This window comes from Saccostrea echinata, unplaced genomic scaffold, assembly GCF_033153115.1.
Source record: "Saccostrea echinata isolate AGI-Se365-2 ecotype Australia unplaced genomic scaffold, CSIRO_AGI_Sech_v1 ptg000009l, whole genome shotgun sequence".
In the NCBI taxonomy this organism is placed as follows: domain Eukaryota; kingdom Metazoa; phylum Mollusca; class Bivalvia; order Ostreida; family Ostreidae; genus Saccostrea; species Saccostrea echinata.
The window spans coordinates 7,049,141-7,070,726 of NW_026889758.1; the positions used below are offsets into that span (position 1 = coordinate 7,049,141).

The following is a 21,586-nucleotide window of genomic DNA, read 5'->3' on the forward strand; positions in this document are numbered from 1 at the left end:
AATGCAAGTCTCAATTATGATATTTAATTGTAAAGAAGAAACATTTTGTCAGCTTCAATTATGCAGTATTAAAACAAATTCTGTGGCATATATTGATAAAATCTTTTTTATATATATTATAACCACAGTGGACAGATATCCTTCTATACATTTTTATTTTCAAAATCATTTAAAATTTCCCGAAAGGTACACCTTGAACCAAAGTGAGGATGCCACAACAATGGGCATGCACGTTCAGATGAATGCAAATCAAAATTTCTGACGGTTTCCAGGTTATTTTAGCGACTTGCATAATTATATGACATATCAGGAAAACTAGGTAATCAAAATTCTGCAATAGTATTTTGTATTTATTGATTTTATGCGTTGGATTTAACAAAAAATGGTAACTTATTTCCAGATTTTTCAAGTTCTTTAACACAAAGGTTGGATTTTTCGGTGTATCCACTCGGACAATTTCTACACCGACGAAGGTATGGCTTGGATTTTGGATCTCCTCTGAAATATCAATAATTGAAAAATGTTAATAATGCGTTTTATGTCTACAATTTCCTCTCGATGAAATTGAAAAAAAAAAATTCTGGCTATTTGCAGTTTTTTCCCTATCTAATGCATGTGAAAGACTCCAATTATTCGAAATTTTCATTTATTAAAACTAACAAATGACCAGGTACTAAATTTCCCCATTACGTTATCTTAATTAACAATCATTGACTGGTCTTTGATTAGAAAATACTAGTATACTTATAATTGCAAACTGTCTATTTAGAGTGTAAAAACAAACTACATGCAAACTAATCACATGCCACAAGTATCACTAGTCACATGACCCAAGTCGCCATCTAAGTAGCACAGCGAGTAATAGAAATGTTAAAAACACACTAAATTTAGCAAAAAGGTGGGTGCACACAATGGACATAAAGCAAGGAGACATGCTATGTTCAGTATAGGCGTTGCTGTGTCTTTTTTGTCTTTAGAATTGTCATCAAAGATTTGGTAACTACTGTAAACGTGGAAATTTTGACGACGTGCTAATTTTGACTATATTGACGATTTTTCTTTTCTCGTCAAAATTTCCACTCGTCAAACTTCATATCATATATATAGCGTCACAACAGACATTGACCGTTGTACAACTTTACCGCTTAATTTTTTCGGCTTCCCCCATTAAAACTAGATTAAAATTACTGTTTAATTTTCTTGTAAATAGTTATGAAAACATATAATCACAGTTTAAAAACCATTGAGTATGTCATATACTATTATTACCCATGGTCACAACATTCTAACTTTGCGTAATTATCAGGCCGTGTTTGACCTACTTTGTCACCTCAGGCAATCGGTCTCGCATAATGAAAACAAAGACTAGTACAAAAGAGCAATTAATTCAATCAAATCTTATACACTGTAGATGGTTTTTACAAGCAAAATTGAATTTTATTGATGAGAACGCTTGTAAATGAGTTCCCGAGGAAGTCGCGGTCCTTGCTTAAAACATCGTGAACTCGCACAGAGCGGCTTAATCGTAGACGTTCTGAAGTCAACTAAGCCAATGAATCCATCAAGTTTTTGGTCCTCTAGCTTTTGGCGAACTTACTCGGAGTACTAGTTTTGAAACTGTTTTTTTTTTTAGGAGTTCTTTGTATTCATTTTTGTTTTAATCTTGTGAAATCAAAGATAAATACATAACTCTTGATTCAATATTTCGTCAAAATTAACACTCGTCAATTTTCGTAAACAAAAAATCGTCAATTTTTCAACTCGTCAAAATAACCACGTTTACAGTATTAAAGAAGTAAATGTCTAATAAGATTACTTCGGTGCATAGTTGCAAACGGTAAACATGGCGTCACCACACTCCTTCATTCCACATCCAATAAACTCAGTTTCGGCACGGACAACCTAAACATAAATTTGCTGTATAATTTTAAAAGCTTTTAACATTTAAAAATACTGAACAGAAATCTTTAACTGTAGTGTCCAAACATGTTTTCTTTTTTTTATTTTAAAAAGATTTCACTTTGGAAACATTAAGAATAGCTCTTTGGGGGGAATTATCTATTTCGTTACGACATTCAATTTCTAATTGGTCTATAAAATAATTCAGTAACTTTTAATTGAATTTCGTTATAACGATCAATCTTAATACTTGCTTGTTTGTAACTCTCGCATGAAGCACCGGGTCTGCATTCGTTGCTTTTATAAAAATAATTTGAGACCTCAGATGTCCATTTAGAAATAACAGCAAAGATTCCACGCCCACTGTACTCTATTATAGATATATTATAGATATCAAAAGGTGAATCTTCAACAATGACAATAAACTTTCCGTATAGAAGTATTAGTTTGATAAATTTGTACGAGATAACAATTCTTATTTACAATCAATTACTTTACACTAACTATAACACTATACATAACTCTGGTAGCTTCGTCATACACTTCTATGGTATATGAATTATTCCTTTCCATACTGTATTGGAAAAAAAATCTGGATATTTTAAATTATCAAATATATCAAGTTGGAAACCTTCAAATGTAAAAGAGCTTTTTTTTTTTACCTCTACCAAATATTACAAATTAAGTTATCTTACTATTAACCTTACACATAAGATGTCAATTTTTGCAATATCTAGAACAAATATTGAGTAATTGCTGAATATTCTCTGTGTTTTCTGTAGTGAAAATTAAAATAATATCATCATCTACATACATAAAACAAATAGATGTAATGAAATATGGAAATAAGGAACAGTATTCAAGCTCATAAATTCAATCAAACAATACAAATCAGGAGCAGAACAAACGCGTTTCTCTAAAACATCAGAGATGGGATCAGGTGCCATGGAGGAGTGAGCATCCCTTGCCGACCAGTCACACCCGTCTTGTGCTCCTTGTCATGATCGGGAAAAACGTAGATTGTCCGTAGAAAATTAAGTGTAAATAATGCCTAACAATTAGTATGAAAAACATCAGTAAGCATTTGACTTAATAATAGATTGTATTTGCTGACAAGGTCATTGTATTGACCATAGAACTTACGAAATGAAGACTATAAACAAGAAAATGTTTGTATGTAAGTAAAGATTAAGCTCTCTCTCTTTTGAAGTTTACAGAGAGCCATTTTTTGCAGATTAAAATTCCTCAAGGTCATTTAATTTTCACTTATACCTTTATACATGTGGATTGTGATCTTAAAACATTTTCCATTAATGTTATTTAATTTGTAATTTTATTCGATTGTCCAATATGCCAAACCGAATCAAATGCTTTCCCAAAATCTATGAACGTACAATATGATTTCATTTGGTGCACTTTGAAAAGTTCTAGAAGAGAATATAGTCGGGAAAATATTATCTATAACGTACTCTCAGACATCTGCGGGATCCCTGATTAGTTTTCTAAAATAAATTATATATATTATCAGCTTACTCCTTTAGTTTGTCATTAACAATATCAGCAAATAATTCTCCCAAACAACTCAGAAGTGCAGTAGGTTTATAATTCTTAGGTTCAATATTGTCCCCTTTGTATTTATAAACTGGGATTACGTTTCCACAAGCCCACTGAGGAGATATCACACCAGAATCAAAAAGAATTGTTAAATAATACAGTATATTCAGTGATTTCAACATACAATCACATGGAATTTTAATATATTCATTTAAGATTCTATCATCACCATAACTTTGTTACTTTCAGCATATTAATACCCATGAGTACTTCATAATGTGTTATCTGATGTTAATTATCACGGTTGAGCTTTACATCATCTAAAATATCAAGCTATTCAGCAAACCTGAATCTGCACTACTTTGGAATGCTTGCATATTAAGATGCTCAGTGAACTCTGGTTTCTGAGAAAAAACCTCCTTTATACCTCCCTGTAAACTTTTTATCCCCTGTTGTAGCCCCACTATACTTCCCTGTAAAATGTTTATACCCTGTTGTAGCCCCAATATACCTCCCTGTAAACTTTTTATCCCCTGTTGTAGCCCCACTATACCTCCCTGTAAACTTTTTATCCCCTGTTGTAGCCCCACTATACTTCCCTGTAAAATGTTTATCCCCTGTTGTAGCCCCACTATACCTCCCTGTAAAATGTTTATACCCTGTTGTAGCCCCACTATACTTCCCTGTAAAATGTTTATCCCCTGTTGTAGCCCCACTATACCTCCCTGTAAACTTTTTATCCCCTGTTGTAGCCCCACTATACCTCCCTGTAAACTTTTTATCCCCTGTTGTAGCCCCACTATACTTCCCTGTAAAATGTTTATCCCCTGTTGTAGCCCCACTATACCTCCCTCTAAAATGTTTATACCCTGTTGTAGCCCCACTATACCTCCCTGTAAAATGTTTATCCCCTGTTGTAGCCCCACTATACCTCCCTGTAAAATGTTTATCCCCTGTTGTAACCCCACTTTACTCAAAAAGGCGATAATTTGAAGAACTTCCAATGTAAACTTATTATGGAAGCCTTCACTTAAATTTTGTTTTTCCTCATTCACTCTTAGATGCTTTACAACAAGTTTGGTTGAAATTGTTCGAGTGTGTCTTTTTTTTTTTTAAAGAAGCCGAGGAATGTGTTTACAGACAGACAGACGGGCGCATTCGAGTTTTTTTTTAAAGAAGCCGAGGAATGTGTTTACAGACAGACAGACGGGCGCCCTAAAACTGGTCATCAGAAAAGCTCACTTGAGGTTATGGTTTAGGTGAGCTTAAAAGATTATTGCAGATATCCTAAGGCTAGCCAAAATGTTTTTTACTATAGTAAAAACATTATTACAGAAAATCAAAGTATCAGAAGTTGTAATATAGTAAATCTAGTTTTTATCATAGTAAATAAAAGTATTTGTTCTGTGAAATTCAAACTGTGATATTTTTTTTCACATTCTTGAATGCATTTTTTTTATATTGAAAGGAAATGCACGTAGTACTTGTATATTCAAATATTATTTCAATTAACATCATAGATAAGGAATTTACATCATTGTATGATTGCTGTAACTGAAATCAAGTGTTTGAGATACTCACCGTTTATGTTCATTAGTTGAATGTTTTCCCCCACGTCTTGGAATGACACCGTTACTCTGGTTTTGTTTGTACTTTTTACATAAACACATTTGTCGGCGTGAGCCTGTGCTATTCTGCCAAGTTCTTCACTCCAGATCTACCGCACGTAAATGAAGTACTCAAAGTTGGAGGATTTAAATTATTATAATCGGAATATGATTTGAACTTTATGTTAAAAAAGAAGAAATACCCGAGTAAGAGGAACATTTTTTTACCTAATTTTTTTTTAATCAGAACCTACCAATTTCTTCATATATCTTCCTCCGACATCATTTCTTTTTTTGTTATGTATCTAAGGAATGTAAATACAAGATATTCAATCGTAAAATATATCTTACAATATTTCTATCGTCTTATATACTCATGTATGTTTAAATGTAATTCGTTTAACAGCTAAAAATACTAAAAATACAAAATGATAGTATTTACACATAGTAACACAAATTCAATTTCACAATTTTAAAAGAGGCACCTTTTGTCATCATAAAATCCACTTAGTTGTGTGCTAAATATACAGTGGGAGAGGAGAATTTTGTCAAAGAATTTAAGCATTTTTACTATTTTATTAATAAAACCCTACCCTAGCACCAGAATACCTGATCCTTGGGCAATGAATTTCACAATTTTGGTTGAAGGCTCAATGCTTATTACAATCATGACAACAGTTTGACTGCTTGATGTCCAGGAGTAACGAAGAAGATATTTAAACATTTGCATTAATTTTCATGGTTTTATCCCCAGCCCTCAAGCCCCAGGGGACAGAGACCACAAAATTCATAATTTTTGTTCCCCTTTACCCATAATTGGTTGCAATTCGTTCAAAGGTTCCGTTGAAGAAACTGAAAATGTTCAAAAGTTTACGAATATAATAAAAATGTGCAGTCAAACCTCGCTATCTCGAACTTGATGGGACCGAGGAAAAACTTCGAAATATTCGAGGTTTCGAGATATCGATGTAAAATACTTAATAAAAATATGCAGTTAGGATTTCCCAATCACTTCGACATATCCATGGTATTCGAGATATCCGTTTCGAGATACCGAAGTTCAACTGTGTTTCAAAAATTTGTTTTGGTAAGATAAAATAAAATGTATCTGTGAGAGGAATGAATGACTGAATAAAAGAAAAATACTCGACGCACAATATTGTTTGAATTTTTATGATAGAGATCTGATAGTAAAGGATTAGAAGGAAAAACCAACAAAAAATGTAATAAAAAATAATAATCATAATAAAAAAATATTTTCATATCCAACTATAAAACATTGAATATTACCTATTTAATTTCTTAAAATGTAGCATAAAACATGTGTATTGAACTACATAAAAATCCAATAAAATGATTATTCACTGATACTGTTAGCAAATTATAATACGATTTGACACAACAGTAGCAACTGAAATCGCAAGGACACTCCTTTTAGTTGGAATTGATATACTGTAGAACACTAAATTTTCGCGACACCTTATTTTTGCGAGGTAGCCATTGACCCTTTATTAGCGAGACAAAATTTTAACGAATTGTGGTTATTGCTTCATACAATCTTTAGAAATACTAATATACATGAGAATGAAATTTTCGCGAGGACACTGTCCCGCAAAATTACGGGGAAAAAAATAAAATTCTCAGTTCAGACCATAATATACTTAATATTATCCTTGGATTTCTTTTTATCACTTTCGATGAAACTGTATCGTATCATGTAAAACTTACAATGAAATATCTTCAAGAGTTTGAAATTAATAAATTAATTTATTTGTACAAAAAAGAAAACAGAACAGTGTAGATTAAGTGTTCAAAATAAAAAAAAAAACTAAGAAGTTGAAACAAACCTCAACAAACTTAACCATTGTTTCGTTGGAAACATTTGCGAATATTCCGATATTATTTCAATTAACATCATAGATAAGGAATTTACATCATTGTATGATTGCTGTAACTGAAATCAAGTGTTTGAGATACTCACCGTTTATGTTCATTAGTTGAATGTTTTCCCCCACGTCTTGGAATGACACCGTTACTCTGGTTTTGTTTGTACTTTTTACATAAACACATTTGTCGGCGTGAGCCTGTGCTATTCTGCCAAGTTCTTCACTCCAGATCTACCGCACGTAAATGAAGTACTCAAAGTTGGAGGATTTAAATTATTATAATCGGAATATGATTTGAACTTTATGTTAAAAAAGAAGAAATACCCGAGTAAGAGGAACATTTTTTTACCTAATTTTTTTTTAATCAGAACCTACCAATTTCTTCATATATCTTCCTCCGACATCATTTCTTTTTTTGTTATGTATCTAAGGAATGTAAATACAAGATATTCAATCGTAAAATATATCTTACAATATTTCTATCGTCTTATATACTCATGTATGTTTAAATGTAATTCGTTTAACAGCTAAAAATACTAAAAATACAAAATGATAGTATTTACACATAGTAACACAAATTCAATTTCACAATTTTAAAAGAGGCACCTTTTGTCATCATAAAATCCACTTAGTTGTGTGCTAAATATACAGTGGGAGAGGAGAATTTTGTCAAAGAATTTAAGCATTTTTACTATTTTATTAATAAAACCCTACCCTAGCACCAGAATACCTGATCCTTGGGCAATGAATTTCACAATTTTGGTTGAAGGCTCAATGCTTATTACAATCATGACAACAGTTTGACTGCTTGATGTCCAGGAGTAACGAAGAAGATATTTAAACATTTGCATTAATTTTCATGGTTTTATCCCCAGCCCTCAAGCCCCAGGGGACAGAGACCACAAAATTCATAATTTTTGTTCCCCTTTACCCATAATTGGTTGCAATTCGTTCAAAGGTTCCGTTGAAGAAACTGAAAATGTTCAAAAGTTTACGAATATAATAAAAATGTGCAGTCAAACCTCGCTATCTCGAACTTGATGGGACCGAGGAAAAACTTCGAAATATTCGAGGTTTCGAGATATCGATGTAAAATACTTAATAAAAATATGCAGTTAGGATTTCCCAATCACTTCGACATATCCATGGTATTCGAGATATCCGTTTCGAGATACCGAAGTTCAACTGTGTTTCAAAAATTTGTTTTGGTAAGATAAAATAAAATGTATCTGTGAGAGGAATGAATGACTGAATAAAAGAAAAATACTCGACGCACAATATTGTTTGAATTTTTATGATAGAGATCTGATAGTAAAGGATTAGAAGGAAAAACCAACAAAAAATGTAATAAAAAATAATAATCATAATAAAAAAATATTTTCATATCCAACTATAAAACATTGAATATTACCTATTTAATTTCTTAAAATGTAGCATAAAACATGTGTATTGAACTACATAAAAATCCAATAAAATGATTATTCACTGATACTGTTAGCAAATTATAATACGATTTGACACAACAGTAGCAACTGAAATCGCAAGGACACTCCTTTTAGTTGGAATTGATATACTGTAGAACACTAAATTTTCGCGACACCTTATTTTTGCGAGGTAGCCATTGACCCTTTATTAGCGAGACAAAATTTTAACGAATTGTGGTTATTGCTTCATACAATCTTTAGAAATACTAATATACATGAGAATGAAATTTTCGCGAGGACACTGTCCCGCAAAATTACGGGGAAAAAAATAAAATTCTCAGTTCAGACCATAATATACTTAATATTATCCTTGGATTTCTTTTTATCACTTTCGATGAAACTGTATCGTATCATGTAAAACTTACAATGAAATATCTTCAAGAGTTTGAAATTAATAAATTAATTTATTTGTACAAAAAAGAAAACAGAACAGTGTAGATTAAGTGTTCAAAATAAAAAAAAAAACTAAGAAGTTGAAACAAACCTCAACAAACTTAACCATTGTTTCGTTGGAAACATTTGCGAATATTCCGATATAAAGAGAAGCTGTTAGAAGTACCACTGCCGCCAGATTATACTGCATCTTGTGTGTGGATGTATATGAGGGCACCTGCTGATCATCATTATATAGCATCAACGGTATAGATTTATCTCATCTAACGTATCAACCATATTAATGATGGAACCTAAGATACAGGTATATGTGTAGGTTGTAATAGTGCTTTATGTTCAATATATAAATGAAATTTATTTTTAAAAGTGCTTGCAATAACACACTAAATTCTTTGATACTCATCTATTAATTATCTTTAGTGAATCACTGTATCACATGACAAAGTACTTATCGGCCTCCTCTAGTCATCCTATTTTTAAAGCTTTTAAAAAAGTCAAGCAGTTCAATGTAATACCAGTAATGATATAAAATCCACTGATTATCATAAATATCATTATTGAATGATTTCCATCCATTCATGATATTCAGTAATGACACTAGCTGCAGATCTGTAGCTCTCTGCTTGAGAAAATTCGGACAGATAAAGCAGAGAGCTACAGCTCCAAGCATTGTAAAAACCTTCGATTTATGGCGACGCTTTTTTATCGCTCACTTATGAACATAATACCAGAAGCGAGGGACAAAAAGCGGCGGTGTGAATCGAAGATTTTTACAACGTTTGGATCTGTAGCTCTCTGCTTTATCTGTTCGAATTTTCTCAAGCAGAGAGCTATAGTTCTGCAGCTATAATGACACAAATTTTATCATTAGTGGTTTTTGCAAACGTACTCTATGCTTATCAATTTTTCTAATGAAACATTCTGTAGTAAATTTTCGTCAATAAATTTATACCTTGGCATTTTCGTCTTAATTATTATTAGTCCCCTACCGGTGAAACCGGAGGGGACTATAGGTTTCCTCTGAGTCTGTCCTTCCGTCTGTCTGTCTGTCTGTCCCTCTGTCCCTCTGTCTATCTGTCAGTCTGTCCCACTTGGTTTTCCGCACTTTTTTCCTAAATGCTTGCAGATATTGAGCTGATTTTTGGTACGTGATTGTATCTTGATGAGTTACAGACCAAGTTTGCATTTCGTTCCGCTTCATTGATTTTTGACGGCCTTTTCAATTTTTAAGGGTTTTCCGCAATTTTCTTCTAAACGCTTTCAGATATTGAGCTGATTTTTGGTATGTGACTTTACCTTGATAAGTTATGGATCAAGTTTGCATTTCGTCCCTCTTCGTTGATTTTTTATGGAATTATGGCATTTTCAATTCTTAACGGGAACCAGATTACACTTGCCAGTAGGGGACTAGTATTGCTAATGCAATACTCTCAGAATGCTTGTTCAGTATTGCAATTCGTGCAAAATAGTGCGGAATATTGCAATGAGAAGATTTAGCACGATTAAGAATTATTATTTGTCAATAACTGTAAGCATAAAAGATTTACTCAGATATTTCTATGTAAACAAGTACATTTTAACAATGTACTTACATGTCCCAGCTCGATCTCGACCCCTCGAACTTCGGTGGAATACTCAGTAACATATAACAGCTAGAAGAAATCCCGCGCAAGCGCGGGGAATTGAAATTATACCACTACCAACAGAAAAATTCCAAGAATATATATTTGGTACGTGAGTGTATCTTGATGAGTTACAGATCAAGTTTGCATTTCGTTCCGCTTCATTGATTTTTGACCGAATTATGGCATTTTCAATTTTTAACGGGAACCATATTACACTTGCCGGTAGGGGACTAGTATTGCTAATGCAATACTCTCAGAATGCTTTTTCTTTTAAACATCGATGTCATATGATGTTCTAGAAGTTTCCGTCAATATTAAGATCGGTGAATGACGAAAATAATTTGCACATTTCCTTTTTTAATCGGTAATCACAACTTATTTCTTTTATACCATTTAAATCAAGTTTTGATTGAATAATTCAATGATGACGTTTTATGAAATAAATAAACGACTACTTGTTGTTAGTTTCATTAAAAATTGCCAGTAACTTTGATCCGCCAACCTGAATCGCCACCGTACTCACGTTTTTGCTACTTCATGGCTGTTTATAGAAAATGAAAGTAGACTTTTAATTTAATGTACGATACTTACTATGCGAGTGAAATCTGAATATAGTTTACGGACATCAACTTGTACCTAGTGTATTCATAGAGGAGTTAGTAAGAACTCTGGTGCACCCGTGTCGGAGTTTATTTGCAAAATTTATTAATTTATAAGTATAGATTTCTTTAAATTCCTATCAGTAATATACTCTTATGATGCAGGATTTATTCAAAAACTTCTTCAGAAGAAGAAAACTGTTGCTTTGGCCTTTTGTTTTATCAATTAACATTTAGTTCTTTTCATTTGCCATGTCTACTCGTTATACATATACTAGTACCCAATGTCTTCGGTCTGAGGGTGTATGGAATAAAACGCGAGGTAAATCACCGTACACCCTTGATTGGACCTGGAGAACTAATAGTATCTCATGTCTACTCGCTATACATGTACTAGTACCCCATGTCTACTCGATATTCATGTACTATTATCCCAGTGAACTCGAAATAAAAGACACCACATGGTCTATCACATTTGTTCCGTATTTTTATGTTTTACTGATGTTAATGGCCAGCCAAAACTAAACAATATGACAAACGGGACGACTGTTTTTCCTTCGTCAACTTCCCTTTTTTATGTAGTAACATGCCACTCTCATCTGTATACGGTGTTTAAGTCTCCCAGTTGATTCGAAACGCAAGAGTTCAATCAATTTTTTAAGTAAAACCTTAACCTTGCCAATAACTTTTGATTGTTGGACCTAGGGCTTTCAAATTTCACATTAGTTTTCCTTGTGACAAGTCTTCGTTTTAAATACAAAAACATTTGACCTCTTGACCTTGTAGTTTGACTTACTTTTACAAAATTTTACCAAACTTTTACAAAATTTTACCAAACTTTAACATTGGCTATAAATTTTGAACGGTTATCAAGGATTTTCATATTTCATATGTAATTCCTTTCGAGTAACAACATCATTGACCTCGACCTTGGGTTTGGCCTACTAGTATTTTGAAAAACTTTAACCTTGACCAAAACTTAAAAACAGTTGGTGCTAGGGATTTCATATTTCACTAGTGTATCTTTTTTACGCCCCCGTAATTCGGTGGCATATAGCGTTTGCCTTTGTCCGTCCGTCTGTCTGTCTAGCTGTCTGTTTGTCCGCAAAAACTTTAACCTTGCCCATAACTTTTTGTTGGTTGAAGCTATGGCTTTCCTATATGTATTCCTTGCGACAAGACCTTTCTTTGGGTACCATCATATTTGACTTTTTGACCATGACCTTGGAGTTTGACCCAGTTTTGCAAAATTTTACCCAACTTTAACCTTGGCCATAACATTTGAACAGTTGGTGCTAGGGATTTCATACTTCACATGTGTAGTTTTTGTGTCAAGACCTTCTTTTGGATACCAACAATTATAGCCCATTGACCTTGACCTTGGAGTTTGACCTACTTTTAGAAAACTTTAACGTTGGCCATTACTTTTGAACAGTTGGTGCTAGGGATTTCCTACTTCACATATGTAATCCCTGTGGCAACTTTTGAACGGTTGGTACTATTTCACATGTGTATTTCTTGTGAGAAGGTCTTTCCTTGGGCATCATTAATTTTAACCATTTGACCTTGACCTTGATATTTGACTTACTTTTGAAAAACCTTTCCGATATCGTTTCAATGGTTCCTGCTGGGGCTTTCATATTTCAAAGGTATATTCCTCGAGACGAATGCTGGACAACTCGCCCCCAAGACAAGATCTAACTTTGGGTACCAACATATTTGATTTGCATTCGAGAACGTTGAACCTTCGCTGTAAGTTGCCGTACAGGGGTACAGTGTTTCACAAATGCATCTTGTTTGACAAGACCTTTCCTTGGGTACCAACGTTTTTGACCTCATGACCTTTACCTTACATTCGTATGACCTATTTGTGAAAAAATAACTTTGGCTATACATTTAACTTTAGAACAGTTGGTGTTAGGGCTTTCATATTTTTCACATGTATGTTACCGGTGACAAGACCTTTCTTTGGGTACCAACATTTTTTACCTTTTGAGTTTGACCTTGAAGTTTTACCTTCGTTTGAAAAACGTTAACATTGATCATAACTTTTGAACTGTTGGTGCTAGGGCTTTCATATTTCACCTTACATGCATTCTAGTTAAAATTCCTGAAGTGGCAATAGAATAGAAAATTGCATAAAAAATGTTTCATAATTTTTTTGAAACTAAAGTTTTAATATATATATATATATATATATATATATATATATATATATATATATATATATATATATATATATATATATATATATATATATATATATATATATATATATAAATTATAACACGCAATTACTCATTCAAAGTTCGTTAATCAGTTCGGTATTTTGATATTTTTATTATTATTTACGGCAAGTTTTTTTTTCATATTTTCTAAACTTCAAAATGTGATTTTTTTTTTTTGCTTTTGTAATATATATTTAAAAATATGTGTTTAGCGATGAAAACTAATTTGTGAATTGACGATAAAATTTCCAATCAATATCTGGCGACCCAAACAGTATATATAATTTATTTCTGCAGTCTATTTTTAGAAATGTAGATTAAGTTCATTGATAATTATAAAAGTTTTGTTGCACTCCTGACTGCAGTATATTTGAAATAAAAAATTAAAAATAATAAAAATTAAGAACACAAAAATTCATAAAGTTTGGCAACATCAAGTTTGAACGAAATTGCGCAATAATTAAAGTCCAATACTTCAAGGTAAAAACAAATTAATGCATTTAAATTTTGTTTTGTATCTTGAATTATTCCCTATTTATGTCAAAAAACTAGCTGAAAATATAATTAGAAGATAAAAGTATATCTTTTAGCATATTTTCCTTCACCGGACAAACAGTGAGCAATTGAGGTCAACCAGAAACATTTTACTCATCATTTTTTTCTTTATATTCATTCATATATGCATGATTTATATAACATTTTATAGTTTTAATATATCAGTTATTGTTTTACACTTAAAAAATTCTTATTTTTACTAAATTGTCATACAGATATTTAAAAGCAATGTTTTTTGACATCACTACATTTTTTCTGTTGCACTCCTGACTTAAATTGGTATAGCAATTTTTAAGCATCAGCCAAGACCACAACTTGGTCAAACAAAAAGTTGTTACAGTTTACATTTAAAGGTCAATACTTTAAATATTATAAGGAAATTCTTTATTTTCAAAATAAACCACTATTTTTTATTTCACAGATCTTCAAAATATATCGAATTTTCAAAATGTCACAAAAAGGTATTGCACTCTCGACATTTTAAGCATCATTTTTTGGCATAATTTTTTTGTGACTTGAGATACATCAATGAGATATTTTGGCAGGTATTTGGACACTATCTAAGGACATTTGCTGAGATATAGAAATTTATTCGCCTTGTAGTGAGTTATATAAATGGAGCGAAGTGGAATCAGTATAGCCCTGTATATACGACTCATTTTAAAAACCTGCATCTTTTTGTTCTTGACTGAGTTGAACATTACCCTCAGCATTAAGCAATGCCTCGCTTATTGGCCAACCTGTTCAAAACTGCTTCGTTGATGTGCAAAGGAAGCACAGAAACAGAAAATACGCGCGCACACACACACACACACACACACACACACACACACACACATATATATATATATATATATATATATATATATATATATATATATATATATATATATATATATATATATATATATATATATATATATATATGAGAGACCTATATACAATTAATATACAATTACATAGGGCCTTGCTAACATTATAGGTTGGTGTAACGACTAAAATGCACCTTTTTGGTAGGAGTGTGTAGTTTTAATAAAATATTTGGAGATAAAGAACGAACAGTATTCGAGCTCAAAAGTCCATTAAACCCTTGACTTATAATTTGCGTTGTAGAGCGTTGCAATTCTATATTTAGATTCTTGGTTAGGAAGACAGCCATTGAACGAAAATGATAGAACAGGGCAGAGGAGAGCTCAAAATCTTATTTAATGCGAAAAGAAAAACCTTAAAGAAATGCATATTACAAATCAACAATAGAGTGTAATAATATCACATATAATGTTCATTATTTTACCAAAAATAATACTGAGACCAACATCGTTTATATTTTTACACTTTTATCATCTAAACCAATAAAGAAAACCAATCGAGTACGATCTCTCAAATCAAGAACCAATAAACAAGAAGTCAGCCAAAATAAAAAAAAAAATTAGTATAAAGAATGAAAACGAATTGTTACAATTTACATTCATGTAAGCAATTTCTTTTTGACTTCACAAAATGAAATGACGTTTATTCCATTCCTATCCAACCCGGATGTATAAAATCCTCGATGGAGTTATTTCTAAACTCTTTAGCGAATTCAGATCCAGGAACAAATATGTGCTTGTAATACACAGTTGTCCCCCTTGTCATCCAACCAATCCACCAACCATAAGTTCCAACCGACACAATAGTGTGGTTAGCGAAGGACAACAAAGCCATATCCTCAACAGCTGAATTTCCTCGAACGTAATAAATATTGGTTTCCGATTCCAACACTTTGATTGGCCACCAAATTTCATCAGAACTTAAAATAAATAAGACATTTCCAAATTTCTTCCTAAAATATGTCATGGCGTTCTTATAATAGGTAGCGTTGGGTGTCACTTTCCCGAATTTTTTGTGTCCTTTTGTGGCGTAATCTCCTCGTCGGACATGGACACCGACTACAACGCCTGTCCTGTCAAAATTCATCTCCTGTAAAATATCCACAAACTGGGAAGAAGCTGACTCCTTTATGGAGCTATTAAATTGAAAAATATCTCGGATTTCGTCTTCAAATTTTATCCAATATTTCCAGGACTGGAAATAACCATCGTATTTGACGTTTGTATGTGACGGAACCTTGAACAAGTTCTCGTCATACGACAGACCCCACCGCTCTACATGTTTTGGTAGCTGTGAACACGTCTTAAAACGCTTTGGGGTTTTCTGGATAGTCGTAGGCTGAACGTTGAACACATTTAGGAGTTCAAAATCAACTGGAACGATCGGATAGAGGTCTTTGGTTTTAGCTACGACGTACAAAAAAGCATATTGCAACATAAGATTCCCTAATCCTCCTTTGAAATTGACACAAGCAACGGCTTTGGACTTATCATACGTGAAGTTAGTTCTCTTCACGTTGTGATCTTTTATGTCATTCACTTTACGTGTAGTTTGAAGATTTCCAGTGGATTGTTGTAGCCATGTACGTGTTCCAGGCATCGCTCTCCTCATCGCCACTAAACCTAGAGTAACTGCTATAACGATCACTGAAATATATGTTTCGGTAATTTTTCAAAGTCATTCAAGACGAAATGTTGTGATTTGCTGATCAGACATGACAAAAAGGAAACGTAAAACTAACCTGTCAGAAAAACTACTGCATGTTTGAATCTGCAATAACGAAGGAAATAATTATTTGGTGAAAGTTTTTTTTCTGAATGCCTACAATAAATTACATGGGAACTTGACGTCAAATATTTATCTTAACGCAAAAAAAAAAAAAAAATAACCCTACAAAGATGGGCGTATTCGGAGTGTAATCTGCAGGAATCGTGAATACGAACGAATATTTCGTAGTTTATATGCCCAGTCAAGCAGATTTTGGTCGGCTGAAAACAGCTGGACAGTTTTTACGCACATAGAAAAATATAAATACATTGAAATACCTTGTTCAAAAAAAAAATTGTTCATCTTAACAGGTTTGGACAATCCCCAGTTATGGAAGTTGTTATAAATATACTTCATATACACGTAAATATTTTTATGCCCAAACAGAAAAACAGCAAAACTTTACATATTTTAAAGGACCAAGAAGAGAACATGTGCTTTTTATCTCCAAAAGATTTTATTGACAAAAATCTTTAGAAGTAAGTTGAGATGTTTGGAAGAATAAGGTTATCCTCACATATTTATCGTGAATAGACTTGACACTTTCATCTCGCAAAAAAAAAAAAAAAAAAAAAAAAAAAAAAAAAAAAACACACATTAATGCACGGGCACTGGAAGTTTATGAATATTGAGTAAGTGCATGTATGAAAAAGGAAGGGTAGGACACTCTTTTTGAGGCAAATTCGGGTTTCGGGAAGTGTGGATTTTTTTAAACGGCCTGACTTTACTTACAATATATATCTTGCTTCGTTCCGCTCCAATGCATTTTACTCGACGAAATAGATGCTTTTACACCTCCAAGTGCCTAAGAATTTTGCTAGACTGCTCTACTTTCGGTTACAACTACAAGCGAATCTAATGCTTAGTTCTAATTTGTCTTCATATATATATATAAAATAATTCTTGAAATACAAAAATGCAATTTGGAAAATTTGTCAATTGAGCCATCTCCTACTGAATTTTCTTTGGACGATGTTTTACCTTTGATTTTTATTATATACAGTTTGACTGATTAATCAGAATTAAGCTTTTAATCCACTTGTGATTGTAACTGAAAGTAGAGCAGGCTATCAAAAAAAAAAACAAAAAAAAACATGCGATCCTTTTACGGAGAAATAGGTCACACCGTCAAAATATTAAAGATGAATAATGACCCCAGTAAAATACTGACCGAGGGTAATATCACCTATTCAACTCAAATATGTAATATCACCTATTCCAATAGGTGCTATTCATTTCCAATAGGTGATATCCCCGATTCGAAAAGGTGATATCACCTATTCAATTTGAGTTAAATTACAATTTCAAACAGGTGATATCACCTTTTCGAAAAGGTGATATCACTAAATGGCAATAAATACCAATCGAGCGCCTCATACAAGACATAGACAATGATCGGTACATGTGTAATGATCCCGTACCGGCAGTTTTGTACCTGTGCACGTTAGTTCACTCGTTCGTTGTGAGAAAAAAAATTTCCAAACGTTTTCACGACAATGGAAACAGCTTTAAAAATCTTAAATGTAAATGCATTTGCACGTGAAGTTTCACAAAGACTTTACAAGCCAACCATGAGAATATTCGGTGACAATTTTTTTTCCATGACAACGGTAGTTTAACGAACATCTAGAGTTGCTGATCATTTCTGAAACGTTTCATTAAGTTTATACAAGTCATGTCCGAGAAAATGTTCGGACAAAATAATAGATCTAGCGATAATAATGTATTGTCCTGACTTGTGTTCTGGACGACATAATTATACAACTTTAACCAATAGCCACTGAGACGTGTCTATTGTGCAATTTTATTTTTGAGCCCAGAACAGAATAGGTAAAGTCAACATTTCGTACATTTTATGGCCGTTATAATGACCTTGTTAGAAAATATTAGCTATCATTGGGTCTTATTTTGGCTGACTTGTTTTATTCCAATTGTAAGCCTTTGTTTTTGTACTGAATTGACTACGGATAGTTCCATCTACCTGATCAATACATAGGGGTCACGGCGGGTGTGACTGGTCAACAGGGGATGCTTACTCCCCCTAGACACCTGATCCCACCTTTGGAATTTCCAGGGGTCCATATTTTATGCCCTCTTTACAAAATTGTATTGTTTATAGATTTTTGAGATCAATTACTGTTCGCTATCTTCACTTTTTTCAGTCTAATAAAAAGAAACACATGTGATGTTATTTAACAATTTTAATTACGTGTTCGTCTAGTGTTAATCAGAAAACCGCGCAAGAGAAATACTCTTTGAGAACCAATCCTTGGCATCAATCATCTCTTTTCAACTTTGTATCACTCTGTTGGGATGGGGTCAATTTTCAATGGGGTCAATTTTTATAGGTTGCACATGTAGAAAACTGACCCCTTTTTTTACAAAAATCACATTTTTCTACGGCTAGGGAGTCATTTTTCTACGGGGGGTCATTATTTGTCTTTACAATTACAACATTTATCAGAAATTGTGCTATATTGGTAAATAGAATATTGCTTATCCGTCTGATTTTCATCGATAACGTGAAGTTTTCATGCGTATAGATCTAAGTACAGCACGCAAGGTTTCATGAGTGCTGAATACCATGTTATACTTTAAACAAGCATAGTAAAAGGTGTAACACGTGGGGAAAAAGGAATGAATTATCACCATAACTTACCACGCATACCAGAAACTGGACGATTTTGTTATACATGTACACAGGAAATAATTAAGACGATCATATTCCCAGTACTAATACCAAGACATATTCATGCCAGGTTCTAAAAACTGAAAATCTGCCGTATTTATATCAAATTTCTTGACGCAAATTTAACCTTGGAATTGTAACCCTCAAAGTGACAGATTTTAATCCCACTTCGAATTTATTCTAAGCCTTCGAGTCATGTATGTTCACGGTAGAATTGTTACATATGATGTGTTATTCCTAAAGGTGCATAAAGTTTACAAAAAGCTTTTGTGCAAAAAATACATATATACCTCTCTTGCAAATTTTTACGAGATAAACGAAGAGTCATTGAAAAGATACGCTTATATAAAGGTCGTTGGATACCCAAAATTCGGCGGAAGTTAGATTTTTATCAGATCTTCTTGTATTTTGTCGAAATCAAAGTAATTTGTTACGTGGTAAAAATCAGAGTTAATTTATATTTATTTGGGGGATTTAATTTATTCATAATTTTGCATCGATTTCAATTTAAATATAAAGGTATAGATTTGGAGAGAATGAAAAAATAAGACTGACATAATATAAAAATTTTATGATAAATATATGTTTTACCAACAAAAAAGTGTATACAAACTGTTTTACATACTTCTTTTAATTAGCATACTTTGGAGGTATCCTATGTCCTTAAGTAATAATAACATACATTAATATATAGCTCTACTGTGCGATTTCAGTTTGTACTCATCTAGCGAATATCCATTTTTGGTGATTAACACACCAAGTACTTTCATCAAAGAATAACTAGTGCTTCTTTTGTATAAAATGTTACTGATAAATTCATAAGAATCTGTGATTTTTTTGGGAATAAGAATTATTACCTTCTAGCAAAGACCCTTTTCCTGAAAGACCCCAGGTACGTCATTGAATAGCTATGTGATGTTGTCCACGAATTAACCGAAGTAAAAATATATCGTGTAGGTTTAGCTGTGGTGTGAGTTAGCGCAACCTAGTAACTCAGTTCCAGTGGAGAGAACTTACCATATAAAGATACTGCACAACATACGAACATGCTGTGTAAGATGTCTGAAATTGATTAATACAAACAAATGTACATTAAATGTATTAGCAAGGATTCTTCCCAGAATGAGTTGATCACACACAAACACACACACTTAACAAACAATATCTTTAATTGATGTAACATAAAAGTGTAGTGTGAGACATTTAAAAATTTTACCTGACTAAGGCAAATTCCTTTGTTATGTTCAATTCTTTACCTATATTAGTTTACTGATAAAATATGATTGTCAATTTTCGTCAGCAATCCTTATAATCGTTTCAAGATTAGATTTTCACTCACGAGCACACATTGAGGACATAGCCTGCTAACCATACGATAAACAATATTTACATATTAATTGTGGCTTAATTTGTTGTTCTTGAATATGAAATGGTGCTTAGAAGCATGTGTACAAATGGATGCAGATGCAATTGAATACAGTTTTGCTACAAGCTAGGAATGGATACGGATGTGCTACAAGCTAGGAATGAATACAGATGTGTTACAAGCTAGGAATGAATACAGGTGTGCTACAAGCTAGCAATGAATACAGATAGGCTACAAGCTAGGAATGAATACAGATGTGCTACAAGCTAGGAATGAATACAGATGTACTACAAGCTAGGAATGAATATAGATAGGCTACAAGCTAGGAATGAATACAGATAGGCTACAAGCTAGGTATGAATACAGATGTGCTACAAGGTAGGAATGAATACAGATGGGCTACAAGCTAGGGATGAATACAGATAGGCCACAAGCTAGGAATGAATACAGATGTGCTACAAGCTAGGAATGAATACAGGTGTGCTACAAGCTAGGAATGAATACAGATGTGCTACAAGCTAGGAATGGATACAGGGTGCTACAAGCTAGGAATGAATACAGATGTGCTACAAGCTAGGAATGAATACAGGTGTGCTACAAGCTAGGAATGAATACAGATGTGCTACAAGCTAGGAATGAATACAGATGTGCTACAAGCTAGGGATGAATACAGATGTGCTACAGGCTAGAGGTGAATACAGATAGGCTACAAGCTAGGAACGAATACAGATGTGCTACAAGCTAGGTATGAATACAGATGTGCTACAAGCTGGGAATGAATACAGATAGGCTACAAGCTGGGAATGAATACAGATAGGCTACAAGCTGGGAATGAATACAGATGTGCTACAAGCTAAGGATGAATACAGGTACATGTATGCTACAAGCTAGGAATGAATACAGATGTGCTATAAGACAAAAATAGAGAATGGGTACACTACAAGAGTGGACATCAGATGCAGCTTGTATCAATTGTCGAGGCAGTTCGTAGAACATATTACAAATACAGAAATCCAGAGTTTCTGTAAGCATTTACACACTTTTCAGAAAACTGACAAACACAT

The 21,586-nt window shown here is 33.0% G+C and overlaps 2 protein-coding genes across 2 annotated transcripts; both read right to left on the reverse strand.

The window, feature by feature from the left end:
- Positions 1-359: 359 nt before the first annotated feature.
- Positions 360-6,925, reverse strand: LOC133181513 (fibroin heavy chain-like). The gene is made up of 6 exons (XM_061316002.1): positions 6,908-6,925; positions 5,035-5,170; positions 3,881-4,388; positions 2,404-2,473; positions 1,817-1,902; positions 360-498 (listed from the first exon to the last, which is right to left on the reverse strand). The coding sequence occupies exons 1-6, from the start codon at positions 6,923-6,925 to the stop codon at positions 360-362; spliced, it is 957 nt and encodes a 318-aa protein (XP_061171986.1).
- An 8,417-nt stretch (positions 6,926-15,342) lies between these two features.
- On the reverse strand, positions 15,343-16,311 carry LOC133181514 (galactoside alpha-(1,2)-fucosyltransferase 2-like). Its single transcript, XM_061316003.1, has one exon. The coding sequence runs from the start codon at positions 16,309-16,311 to the stop codon at positions 15,343-15,345; it is 969 nt and encodes a 322-aa protein (XP_061171987.1).
- Between the last annotated feature and the right edge of the window lie 5,275 nt (positions 16,312-21,586).

What these genes read in the sequence shown, in the direction of transcription:
- LOC133181514 (XM_061316003.1), bottom strand. Translation starts at nt 16,311, where the DNA reads ATGAGGAGAGCGATGCCTGGAACACGTACATGGCTACAACAATCCACT.
- LOC133181513 (XM_061316002.1), bottom strand. An exon ending in GATAAAAAGTTTACAGGGAG is followed by an intron (nt 2,474 to 3,880) that starts GTATAAAGGAGG and finishes TTTCCAATACAG; the next exon opens with TATGGAAAGGAATAATTCAT. An exon ending in GAGTTATGTATAGTGTTATA is followed by an intron (nt 1,903 to 2,403) that starts GTTAGTGTAAAG and finishes ATTTATGTTTAG; the next exon opens with GTTGTCCGTGCCGAAACTGA.